The sequence below is a fragment of the Phascolarctos cinereus genome, unplaced genomic scaffold (genome assembly GCF_003287225.1).
Source record: "Phascolarctos cinereus isolate Bilbo 61053 unplaced genomic scaffold, phaCin_HiC Scaffold_2;HRSCAF=192, whole genome shotgun sequence".
Classification (NCBI taxonomy): Eukaryota; Metazoa; Chordata; class Mammalia; order Diprotodontia; family Phascolarctidae; genus Phascolarctos; species Phascolarctos cinereus.
Window position 1 is genome coordinate 77,324,146 of NW_027555625.1, and position 13,906 is coordinate 77,338,051.

The window sequence follows — 13,906 nt, forward strand, 5'->3', positions numbered from 1 at the left end:
TTTCAGGTTTATAAAAGGCATTCCTCCCAGCTGTCCTGTGAGGCAGGTGGTACTAATGTTATCCACATTTTCCAGGGGAACAGACATTCTCAGAGATGGAAATGACTTGACCAGGGTGATACAGCCAGTTGGAACAAGGATTTGAATGCTGAACTTCTGACTCCAAGTCCAGCAAATTTTTACATATGCCTTACAAATAAATTATCTTTGCATAGGATTTGTCCATCTTGCACCAAAGTTCTATTACTATGACATGAAGGGTAGAATTGAATCCTACTATTGGTCCAGATGCAGAATCACATTTTAAAATGGGTTCTTCACCTGTTTTGTATTATGGCCCTTTGGCAGTCTGGTGAAGCCTCTAAATTCCTTCTCAGATTAAAATTTTTAAATGCATGAAATAAAACAGTTACAAAGGAAAACATTTATATAGAAATGTAATTATCGAAAATTTTTAAAAGTTCAGAAACCAAGTTTAAAAGCCCCGTTTTAAATAGTTATTAATGAGCATCATGTGGCTAAAACTCATTCTTAGGGGCTCTGTTCTTATTTAGAAGTAGGGGTTTTGATATTAAGTTCAAGCAATAAGAGTCTTATGCTACAAGTAAAATCAATAGAGCATCAGTCCTGAGGGACTGGGTTATTTGTTTTTCTCCTTCTAGTTTTATGTTGTTGCACACATTAATCTGTTGAAAATAAATCTAGGACTCCTTCCAGCCAATAGCTGTTCTATGGGATTGGGGGATAGAGTGATATAAGAAACACTCTGAGATTAATATTAAGGCCATGCAAGAAGGAAAAAAAAAACCATATTGCTGATGTCTTTATTTTCCAGTGTTCAGTGGCTCACCTAGAGGCTAAGGAAGTAAGAGTGGATAAAAGCTGATGAAAGTGTTGGTTGGAGCTAAGTATAGGAGGGCCTTGAATGCCAAGACCAGAAATTTGACATTTTTATCCTTTCTTTGAAAGAATCTAATTTTCAGAAATAATCTAAAATTATTGGGAACAAAACCTTGCAAAAGAAGTTAAGAACCAGGCCATCGCATTTTTCAGCCAAAGTGAGGATGACTACAAAGCAGTGAGACTTTCTTACAAACTCTATGAGAAGATGATTCCTAGGGAGGCTCCAGGTGTGTTTTGAGCTTTGTAATGAAGGCAACAATCCTTATTTGAATATGTAAGTTTTCCCTATGTAGTACTCAGAACGAGGAGCAATTTAGGGAAAGTTCTAGAGTGAAGGTATCAAACACATAGCCCACAACACTCCCAAGTGCTGCCTGAACCAGATTAAAATGTAATTGGGAAATTTTTTTTAAATAAATTTTTAAAATAAATAAAAATGCATAGATAATGTTAATGTAGTTTTTCAAGTTAATATGTGGCCTTCAAGGATCCTCATATGGTTTAGAGGACCCTGTTTCTACTTGAATTTGACACTACTGTTGTAGAGAACTCTATTTTTGCTCAACATAAGGAAAAATGTCCTAGCAAGTAGAACTGTCCAAGAATGGAATGAGTTTCCTTGCAAGGGAGTGATTTTACTGTCATTATAGATTTCCACATAGAAGCGACATGAACCCTTATTGGGGGAATAGTAGAGAGAATTCTTGGGTTGAACAAGAAGGCCTCAGGTCCAGTGAAATCCTTTTACTTCTGTGGTCCAGTGATTACAAGCAATTTACCCACAGTCATTCCCTAGACTTGAGACTAATACCCATTTCTCCTGACTCTCATTAAAGTGTTGTGCGTTTTTTTTTTCTTAAAGCATATCAATTCCCACAATGAATTTGCCTTTCTAGTAGTCCTCAGGGCATCCTCAATTCTTTGGATGTGTGGAGGTCAACTTTGCCATCCCTGGAGGTCTTTAAAGCAGCCAGTGGATGACCACTTGGTGGAAATATCATAGAGGCAATTTCTGCTCAGAAACATATTTCAATAGATGCCTCCTGAGGGCCCAGCTCTGAGATTTGGATAATTCTAAGTGGAGAAAGGATGGGGATTCAATTCAACTCAATTCACTAACATTTATTAAGCACCTAGTGGGTAAAGTCCCAAGCTATAAAGACAGGTGGTGCTATACCATTCTACTGGTACAGCAACATGTACACAGATAAACAAATACAAAATAAATATAATAGAAATCTTATGCAGGAGGGGATATTTAAGCTGAGCCTTTATGGAAACTAAGGATTTCAAGAAGCAGAGGAAAGGAGAGAGTGTTGAAGTTGAGGATAACTCTGAGATTATAAACTTGGATGATGGGGAGGATGGTGGTGCCCTTGAAAGAAATAGGGTAGTTAGGAAGAAGGATGTGTTCTAGAGGAAAGATAATGAGTTAGCCATGTTGAGTTATCCTGCAGGCAATTGGTGGTGTAGAACTGGAACCCAACAGACAGATAAGGAATGGATATATAGGCTTGGGAGCCCTGTCAAAGGGAACTGAAAAGGGGGTTGGACAGAGAAAAAGGGTAATGTTAGGTTTTAAAAATCCAGTAAAGAGAGGTTATCATAGGCCAACAGTTTAAATCACTGCGGAAAAGTCAAGAAGGATGAGATCTGTGAAAAAGCCATTGGAGTTAGCAATTAAGAAGTCATTCAAGCTTGTGGAGGAAACATTCTTAGTTAGAACCTTGACTACAAAGGGCTAAGAAGTATGTGGGACATTAGGAAGTGGAGGCAACCAATATGGATTTGTTTTTAGGAATTTGGTTATGAAATGGAGGAGAGACATAATTTTGGAAGTAATAGATCAATCTGGGTATGTTTGGAAGCAGTGGGAGGGAGGAAGGAACGTACGTGTGTGTGTGTGTGTGAGAGAGAGAGAGAGAGAGAGAGAGAGAATATGAACATGAGAACATGATCAAAGGAGTAAACCCTGAGATGGGATCAAGGGCAGAAATGGAAGGGTTAACCTTAGTAAAGCAATATAACCATAAATATGTTTGACTAATTTGGTGTTAGATGAAGACTGATGGCTAGTGTATTGGATGCTAGAATCAAGATACAAAAAGATCTTGAATTTAAATGTAAATGCCTTCACTTGGGTTCACAACATCCACTTCAGAAGTATAGAATGAATGGAAGCATGGCAAAATAATAATTCTTATGAAAAAGATCTGGGGCTTTCAGTGGACTATAAGCTCCACACATCTTCAGTGTGATCTGGAAATCAAAAAACTCTGGTAGTATTTGGCTGCATTAACAGAAACATAGGGTCCAAAACAAAGAATGTAATACTTCTACTGTCTTTCTGCTCTGTCTTCCAGATCTGTAGTATTATGTTCTATTCTAGATTGTACCTTTTAGGAAAAACAATGACTAACGGGGTCCATAGTGAGTTCAGATGAGGGCTACTAAGATAAAAATCAGTAAACTATTTTGAGTTCATGCAACAGAAGCACAGAAAAGCAGATTCGGAAAAAATCTCAAAGGGCATCTAGTCTGACTCATACCTGAACAAGAATTCTCTCTACTACACGCCTGACAGGTAGTCATCTAGGCTTTGTTTAAAAACTGTCAGTGAGGGAGAACTCACTCCCACCCTAAGTAGTCCATTGAAGTTTTGGACATCCCCAATTAACAAGACATTTTTCCTTACATCAAGCCTAAATGAGCTACTTTGCAACTTCTACCTATTTCTTCTAGCTTTCCTTCTGGGACCAAACAGAGCTGCCTATTTCCCCTTCTGTGTGACATACCTTCCAGTACTTGAAAGCAGCCTTCATGTCTATTCCCATCCTCCAGGCTAAACATTCCTAAGTTTTTCAACTAAGGCTACTATGTCATGTTTTCAAGGTCCTTTGCCATCCAAGTTGCCCTTCTCTGGTCAACTCTCCAACTTAATAATGAGCTTTCTAAAATATGCCCAGAATTGAATACTCTACTCCAGGTATGATCTCAGTGGGGCAGAAGACAGCAGCACTATTTCCTCCTTAGTCTGAGGCACTATTACTCCCTGTTCTTGCAAGTTGAGATGATTCTGGAGGGATCATCCTCTCCTAGGATTTAAAACTGAAAGAAACCTTAGCAATCAATCATCTTACCCCACCCTTTTGTTCTACAGATGAGGAAACTGTTGCCTAAAGAGAGGGAGTGACTTCCCCAAGGTCACATAGGCAATAAGTAACAACTTAAAAGCAAAGGCCACTCACTTTAAATCTATCACTGTTCTCAGTGTTCCACCTGAAGAATCCCCTGGTTCTGCATTAAGTACCCACAGATGAGGTAGAGCCCATATTTTAATGACCAAATAGCGTCCTTTCCATTTTTCCTCCCTCCTCCACTCTGCTTCAACATACATGGATGAAGCCCAGTGCCTCAGGTGCATTCCTCAAGTCCTGTGGTGAAGCACAAGAACAAATTCATATTTGAAGGCTCTGAAAATGAAACAGAACCAGAGTAGGATTATTGTCAAGTTTCAGAGTGCTAAGTATTTATGTAATGGGTGGAAAGAAAATGATTACTGAGACAGAAGTGACTCACGTCATAGTCTCATTTGGAAAGGAGTAGGGAAAACTGATGTTCATGTTGTCTTATTAATCATTTCTTGCCTGGTAAAATCTCAATAGTCCATGCTTTACTCGAGCCATTGATCTCTAGCCCCTCTCAAGATTCCTAGGGAGAAGAAATCCCCAGTTAGACAGACAGATGGAAATGGGAGGTCTGTGGTCTATTTAGAACTGGAGTTCTTAACCTTTTATGTATCGTGGGGCACTCTGGCAGGCTGGTGAAACCCATGAACCCCTTCTCAGAATAATGTTTTTAAATGCTCATGATAAAATACATAGCATTACAAAGGAAATCAATTATATTGAAATAATTTCAAATGCTATCAGAATATTATTTTTAAATCAAGTTCACACACTCCAGATTAAGAACTCCCAAAATTAGGATGGGATAATGATTGATCAGCAAAAACATAGCCAAAAGATCTGGGTCTGAGTCACAGCTCTGATATTAATGAACTATGAACTTTGGCAAATCACATAACCTCTCCAGATCTCAGTTTCCCCATCTGTAAGTGGAAATAATACTTGCACTACTTATCTCATGGTTGTTTGGAGGAAAGTATTACATAATAAGAATTATTACTATTATTGCTGCAAGATTTTGTCCCATGGGTCATCAGTATAATAGGCATGTCTGGTGAGAAAATCTCAGAGGAGCTTATGGGCTAATTTGTGTGCCATTCTCCCATAAAGCCAGCCCTGAGTGACTAGTTTAAAGCAGTTATGTAACAAATATTTTCATGAAAGTTATTGATGATTCTTTTCCTTACCTCTTATTTGAAAAGAAGCTCTCATTGCTTAGTAGTGATACTAACAGTTCCCATTTCTGTAACATTTTACAATTTTCAAAATATATTCCTCACAACACCCCTCTGAGACATTTATTTCAAGTATTATCATTTCCAACTTATGTATGTGCAACTGAGGCTTAAAGAGGGAAGTGGGCAACCAGCCATGGCTACAAGTCCCATTCCTTTTCTTGACTTTAGATTAATTCTCTACATAAATGAAGGGATTGTACTATATGCACTATAGGGTTCATTCCGTCTCTAAATTCTTCGAACCATGGCTATTAAGTGTAAACACAGAGACCTTAAATCAGTGCCTTCCCACTATGCCACTATACCTTTTACTGTCATAGTGTCTTGTCCAGAGAGCTGATGTAATCTGAAAGGTCATTTTTACAACTATAACGGTGTCTCCTTAGATTCCCTTTTCTCCAAGGATACCAGTGACCCTTTCCGACTTCTTGGCATTTGTCAAAGAACAGAACTGTCTGTTCTATTAGAAGCAAGAAAAAGAAATCCTTAATAGAAAAGTGCATTAGACATATAGCCTCAAATTAGTTTTATCCTTATGTGAGTGTTTTCATCTAGAAAAGACATTGAACTGATATATTAAAGCTGAGGCACAAGAAAAAATTCGTGTTTGAAGGTTCAGAAGATAAAAACAGACACTAGTAATGGAAGTGTTGCATCAAAGGGCATCATATTTTGAGATGGAAGCAGGCACTGGTATGATATAATTCAGCATTTCTTCAAGGGACCGGCCTATCCTGAAAAAGAAATAGGAATCATCAGGATTTTGTCTGTGTCGTCAAATGCTACCACTTGAATGAGGGTGACCATGTCCTTGTTTAACATTGAGGCCATTACTAGGGAGAGGTCTATACGCAGGGAAACAACAGATGTTCAACTCCCACCTTGGGAGGAGCAGTGAAAGCATAAGGGAAACTACTGTTGATTGTATTTTATGAGACTAAACACAGGCAACATAATTTAGACAATGCAAAGGATCCATCAGAAGCCAAGACTCATTGGAAAAGACCCTGATGTTGGGAGTGTTTGAAGGCAAAAGGAGAAAGGGACAGCAGAAATTGAGATGGAGAGGTAGAGTAATGGCAGCGATGAACAAGAACTTGGACAGACTTTGGGAGATAGTGGAGGATAAAAGGGAATGGTGTACTATGGTCCATGGGGTCATGAAGAGTGGGAAACAACAAAAGGATCCATCAGTGCTGGTGATGGGTGAGACCAGCCACTGTGATTCTGTGGGAAATGGGAGAAATCATTATCTGGGATATAACATTTTATTTCATGGTCCTCATCCCGAGGTGATATTGGTTAACCTTTTGTGTGAGCTATTTGGCTTCCTATAGGCTCTATCTATGGGATTAGAGTGATAGTGAATGAACTTTGTCAGTGTGTTCTCCCAGCAAAATGGGGGAGCCATTACTCATTTTATCTGCTTGTAGGTTTCAGGAGGGGATTGGTTAAAGTCTCCAACTTGATTATAACTACCCGGAAAGCTGTCTGTGATGACAGAGTGGATCCAGAATGGGCTTAATAGTCCATACCTGACTCATCTCTCCTGAGGCACTTCCCTCTCTCAGTCAGGGTACACTGGGATGATGCAATTGTGTCCAGCAGTCCAATCTAAATTATATTTTCTGAGACGGCCACCAATCTGGTCTTTATCATTTAAAGTAATCATGTGGCTTCATTTTTCACTTTGAATATATGAACTACCTTGGGTCCCTCTACAGTTATCCAGAAACACTCAGTCCATTAATTCTCTTGCTGTCATGCATTGTCTCATGTTCTTTGGCTTTTGCTTGGGACTGTACAAGTGTATTGTGCTTCAAGGGGACCTGTGATTTCATTGATCCCCAGTTCTCAAACATTTTTCTCTCATAACCCCTTTACACTTTTAAAAATTATTGAGAACTCAAAGAGCTTCTGTTTACATAAGTTATATCTATCAATATTTACTTATTTAAAATGAAAGCATCTCAGTATTATGAAAGTGGTTTTGAGCTCCCAGGTACCCCTAAAAAGGTTCCGTAGACCACATTTTGAGAACCAGTAGTCTAGGGGCTTCTAGTAGTTCTAGTAGTTCACAGGACACAGAATGTCAAAGCTGAAAGAAGTACAAGAACATAGAACTTCGGAGCTAGAAAACAACTTGGAATATAGAATGTCAGCGGGGAGGGACCTTAGAGCACAATGTTCATGCTGGAAGGAATCTTAGAATATAGGTTGTCAGAGCTGGGAAACCAACCCCTTTATTTTTTATAGATGAAGTAATGGAAGGAGGGAAGTGACTTACCTTAGGTCACATAGGTAGTTATTGATAAAACATTGTAATCAGAAACTTTTTTGATTTAATGAAAATCATTTCCCAGGTAGTACATTCATGGAGCTTTAATTCAGAGGCGTCAAACATGCAGCCCACAAGTGCGGGAACCAGATTAAAATGTAACTGGCAAATATTTAACAAAATAAAAAAAAATACAATAGAATATAAATAATGTTTATCTGTGATTTCAAAGTCATTATGTGGCCCAGAGGATTACTTATGCCTGGTTTCCTTTTGAGTTTTGACCCCACTGCTGAAACAATTACTTATCTTGCTCCTTATTAACAGTTAGCTGCTGTTGATTGCTGAAGTCCAGAATCCTCAGGATGAATCCTATGCAGAGCTGTGGCCACAAATGTGATTTACTTTTTAAAGACGTGTCCTTGACTCCTTGGACACTGTTGTTGATCCTACCTTTATAGTACATCATTCTGTCTACTCAGGGAGACTCTGTCTCTCTCTGTCTGTCTCTCTCCCTCTCTGTCTCCCTCCCTCTCTGTCTCCCTCCCTCTCTGTCTCTCTGTCTCCCTCTCTGTCTCTCTATCTCCCTCTCTTTGCTCTCTGTCTCCCTCTCTGTCTCTCTGTCTCCCTCTCTGTTTCTCTGTCTCCCTCTCTGTCTCCCTCCCTCTCTGTCTCTCTCCCTCTCTGTCTCTCTCTTTTTCTTTTGTTCATTTGAGACCTAAAAACAATCATTTCATTTATTTCTACATCCCAATTCAATGAGCTAATCAGGCAGAATGATTTTGTAATTTGATTCTCTTTGTTCTCTGAGCTAAAGTCAACTCCATACTCCCATCCTAAGGTTTGGGATAGCTTCTTGCTGTGATACTCTTGGCCCTGAAAGCTAGGATGTTAAATTTGTACCGGTGACAAGCTAGTGGAAAGACCAGGCTTTATTTCTACCTCTATCTCTTATTTGGTTGCTTAGAGCTAGTTACTTTCCCTCTTCTGGCTGCTGCCTCCTCATCTGTAAAATAAAAGAGTTGGAACTGATGTCTTTTATAGCCTCTTCTAGCTCTGAGGAAGTGCTATGTTCTTTGTATCCTACAGTTCCTACCAACACTGACATTCTTTTACTTCTGGGACATTTGTCAGTTACTTCACCCATGTCCTCAAATGGTCCAGGGGTAAGTGGTATCATTTAGTGGCCCCAGGAAGGACACTGTCCATAAAGCAGAGCAGGGCCTATTTGGGACTATTTCATATGATGTAGCCCAACAAAGCACATTTATTTGCACCTACTCCTGCTAGGGAAGAGGCATAGACATGGAAGTATAAAAAAGACATCCTTGGGATGGCTGGGAGATCATCAAGTTCAACTCCCTTATTGTATAGAACAGGAGACTGAGGCTCAGAGAGGTGAAACAATTTTCCTAAGGTCACAGAGTGACAAAGCCAGGCCTCAAACCCAGGTCTCCAGATGTCCAGACCCATACATACTCTTTCCACTACATTATATGCACACCTGTTTTCTGAATTCAGCTTCTGGCAGGAGGTCAGTTGATGTAAAGTTGAGAAGGGAAAAGAGGCACACGTGCTGCCATTCCCATGGGAGTGTCCCTGTACACGACAGAGCAAGAGTAATTGGGAGAAGGGGTTTTTTGGTTACACTTATGGGCTAGAAAACAATGTAATTCAGCTATTTCAGTTTGTATCTAAAAGAAGACTAAATCAGTAAAGTGAGGGCTTGAGGGGAGTGTGGACTTTGTAGCCAACGTGGCTCCTGAACTGATGCTATTTCCCATGCTCTGTCGTGTTGTCTGAGTGTGGCCTAGACAAGGCTGCTGAGTAAATGCTATCTGGATGAGTGATGTGTTCCTGTGCACATTTCAGGAGAGCACTTTTAAAGTTTCTTTTAGTCAAATTCTATCATGTTGACTTGCTTTTCTCCTTTTTATTGTTCACAGTGGTTTAAATTTCATTGATCTGATGGTAAGACAAGGGAATATTGACAACCCTCCCAAGACACCCTTGGTCCCTGGATTTGAGTGCTCTGGGATTGTGGAAGCCCTTGGAGACAATGTGAAAGGCTATGAGGTAACAACATGGGTGGTGGTTTCTAGAGCCTGAATTATCTAGAGTCACCTGAGGAGACGGAGGTGATATCAAAGGGATATGTATGAAAAAAATGTTCAACATGTCATAGAATCAAAGGTTTTAGGACAGGAAGGAAACTTGGAGATCATTCAGATTAGGGACTCTTAACTTTGTTTATGTCATGGACCCCTTTGACAGTCTGGGGAAGCTTAATACTATTGTGGGTTGTAATCTACATTCATAATTGAAGGAAATGCCAAATTTCAGTTAGAGGTTAGTGAAAATAAACATTTCTTTCCAGTACAAGTTCCCAGATTTCTCTTCCTCCCCCACCTCCAAAAATCTATCCACATATTGCCTGTGGACCCCAAGTTAAGAACCACTGGCTTAGACCATCCTCTAATTTTATGTATGGGTAAAACAGAGGCTTAAATGGTGAAGTGAATTACCTGGGTAGTTAATGGTTAAATCATGATTCCAAATCAGATTATCTGACTTTAAGTGCAAGGTTCTTCCCACTATACACCAGGAGACAAAATGTGATGCAGTAGGAAGAGTACTGAAGTTAGAAATGACCTAAGTTCAAATATTATCTCTTAGACTTAGTCCCTGTGTGATCATGACAAAGTCACTTAACCTCTGTATTTCTCAGTTTGCTCATTAATAAAATGGGCATAATAACCCTTGTAATAATAATAATAATAATGATAGCTAATATTTATACGATACTTTAAGGTTTGCAAAACACTACGTCCGTTATCCTGGATGACCTGGAATCCCAGCATAGATCCTGCCTCTGATATTTGCCAGCTCTCATAGGGATGGGGCCTAGTTAATCCATTCAGCTTTTGGACTCTGCCTTGGGAGTGAGCTGTCCTTATTGATAAGTGAATGAAAAAACCCACCTAACCCACTGTGCCTAGCTGGCTCCAGACCATGCTTCCTACCCCAACTAGCCATCTCCCAAGACAACTGGGTCTACCACAAGGGAGAACATCTTACCAGTTGTACCTGCCCCCTATCCCCTTCACTCATTTCCAGTTATTGCTGTGAGAACATTAATCAGATCAGTATTACCATGACATTCACATCACTTATGACAGCCTAGGCCAAGACTCTTTCCTGGCTATTACTCTCCTATATATGTTGTTGGGTAAGTCGCTGGACTACTCTGGGCTTCTGTTTTTCCAACTACAAAGTGAGAGAGTTGGGCTAAAATGATCCCTAAAGGCCCTTCCAACTTGAAATCTTATCATCTATAACATGTGGATACTAATGATTTCATTAGTGCTGTGGTAGGGAAAGTGTCAGGTGCCTTAGAATTGTAACAGTTATTATGCATCAGATGAGCTGCTGGTCCTCTCAGTTCCTGTTAAAGCCATCTCCAGGAGCCTCCTCTCACCTTGTGTTTTTCCCCACAGATCGGAGACCGTGTCATGGCGTTTGTGAATTACAATGCATGGGCAGAGGTCGTTTGCACACCAGTAGAGTTTGTCTACAGGATCCCAGATGACATGAATTTCCCTGAGGCTGCTGCCTTCCCCATGAACTTTGTTACTGCCTACATGATGCTTTTTGAGGTTGCCAATCTGCGGGAAGGAATGTCGGTGCTAGTGCACTCTGCTGGAGGTGGTGTGGTAAGTAGCTTTGTCATCTGGGGTCAGAAAGGCATGGGCCAGAGGAAAGTAGACTTGTCAAGGGAATCTGTGCCCCTTACATCAAGGGGTCTAAGAAATGGACTCAGAGATGGTCTCTCTGGGTATGAGGGATTTAAGAGATGGTTTCTCTCTGACGTGTTTTGGAGATGGTCTTTTCATTCGAGGGGTTTCAGTCTCTTTGGATGTGTGGACATCTTAGTATGGTTTTTCTGGATATGAGAGATCTCGGAGATAATGTCTTGGAATGTGAGGGGATCTTTTGGGTTGGGTGTCAATGATATGTGGTTCTGTGGAAGCTCAGAGATGGTCTTTCTGTGTTTGAGACTCAGAGATAACCTCTTAGAGTAGATGGGTGTCTCAGAGATTCTTTCTGGATAGTAGTTGTCTCAGATTGTCCCTCTGGATACAAAGGATCTTAGAGGTGGTCATTTAGGTTTGGGTCTCAGAGGATATCTCTGGATGTGAGAGGTCTCAGATAATGTCTCTAAGTATGTGTGGGAATCTCAGAAATGGTCTCTTTGGATTTGGGCCTCAGTGATGATCTTCCTGAGAGTAGATCCTAAGAGTTTTTTTCCTGAGTTTGACTCTCAGAGAGCCATACCATATAATAATAATAATTTTTAAAAGAGGAAAAATCAGCAAAATCGATCAATTAATTGAAAATGTCTGGAAATGTGCAATGTGTTTTACTCATGGACCTTCTGTTTCTGTAGAAGAGTGGGGTAGAGCTGTCTTCTTTTATCACTTATTTGGAGCAATGCTTGTTTGTTGTAATTTCGAAATATTCCCTCTTGATTGTTTTGTAGTTCTTTCCATTTACATTGTTGTAGTCATTGTATATATTGTTTTCTTGGCTCTGCTTACTTCATTTTGCATCAGTTCATGGAAATCTTTCCAAGTTTCTCTGTATTCATCATGTTCATGTACCACAATTTGTTTGGTCATTCCCCAACCTGTGAGCAATTACTTTGTCTTCAATTCTTTGCTATCACAAAAAACGCTGCTGTAAATATTCTGGTATAAATGAGACTTTCTTTTCATCAGTGATTCCCCAGCAGTGGGATCTTGAAGTAAACAGTTCATGGACATTTTAATTTTATTTACATAATTCCGAATTGCTCTCCAAAATGTTTGTACTTATTCACAGCTCTACCAGCAAAGCACTAGTATACCTGTTTGCTGCCAACGCCGCCAACATTAAATCCGTTCTATTAATAATTATCTATTTGAGCTCAGCCAAGCTACTTCCTTTCTTAAGCAGGGCCTCAGTTTCCTCATCTGTAAAATGGGAATAGTAGTACTTGTACAAAAGTGCTTTGCAAATGTTAAAGTGCTCTTGAAATGTGTTATAGTTGTTTCAGACATGGAGTCCACCTGGAGCTCATCTCTATTTTTTGGCTTGGAGAGGGTTGGGCTAGTCTTAAGCAGCTGTTGAGAGAGAAAAATGACAATGATGTAGATCGAGATAAGATATATCCTACATGTGGTTGTCCTGAACGAAGTCATTTCCCAATAATGTCATTAATAGAGTAGAACCAAAACCCTAGGAAAGCCACAAAACCCCAAGGTAATGCTTTTAAGTCAGTACTCATTTATAACCTTACTCCTGGAATTAAGTGCCCCTTGTAACTTCATTTCACCAATCAATTAACAACCTATCCTTAGCTGAGGTGTTTTCTGTTCCCTTCTCCAGACTAGAAACTGAACAAACTCAGAAAATGATCTATTCAACCTAATTAAGACAGAGGATCCTCAATGAAGTTAAAGGAGTTTAGATGATGTTCAAGGGACATCCAAACTTCTATCAGATTCCTGCCCAAGAAGGGGACAAAGGAGGTCATTGGAAGAGCTCAGCATAATTCTGTAGAAAACTTCAATATAACTGAAAAGAGAAAAGGGTAGAAGAATGTTAAAAGAGTATTTAATGAGATCTTTAAAACACAGAAAACATGGATTGTCATGACTGGGAGAGACATTAGAACAGACACTCACAGGGCTGGGAAGGACATTAGAGTGGGGACTCTCAGGGCTGGGAAGAGCCTTAGCTTGTTCTCCATAGTATGATATAACTAGAAGTCATATCAGGGATCATGTAGTTCAGCCATCTTATTTTTCAGATAAGTAGCTGAGGCTCAGAAAAGGAGATGGGCCTACCTACAGTCACAGACAGAACTAGGATTTGAACCTAGGTCTCCTGTGAATCTCAGTCTATTTTTTAGCCATTTTATTTATCTCTTCATGTAGAATTCATTCATTTACCATATGTTCAAATATAGTTTAGAAATTATAAATGGTTGGATTTTTTATTTTTAATCTGAAAGTGTCCTATTATTTGAATAATTTTAATAAAATCATTTGATTTTATATATGTGTGTGTGTATGTATACACACACACACACAGTACTTTAAAGTTTGCAAAGCATTTTACACAATTCATGTCTTTTAACCATCACAACAACCCTATGAGGTAGGTGCTGTTGTTATCCCCATTGTGTAGGTGAGGAAACTGAGGCTGAGAGAGGTTAAGTGTCTTGCCTAGGGTCCCACAACCAGTAACTGTCTTAG

At 39.6% G+C, this 13,906-nt stretch overlaps 1 protein-coding gene across 1 annotated transcript in view; it reads left to right on the forward strand.

Annotated features, from left to right (window-relative positions):
* The window catches only part of VAT1L (vesicle amine transport 1 like), a 111,532-nt gene that overhangs the window by 5,612 nt on the left and 92,014 nt on the right, over window positions 1–13,906 (forward strand). The window contains exons 2-3 of the mRNA XM_020964872.2: window positions 9,554–9,683; window positions 11,105–11,320. Of these exons, the coding sequence (XP_020820531.1) occupies window positions 9,554–9,683; window positions 11,105–11,320 (346 nt within the window). The remainder of the gene's footprint in view (window positions 1–9,553; window positions 9,684–11,104; window positions 11,321–13,906) is intronic.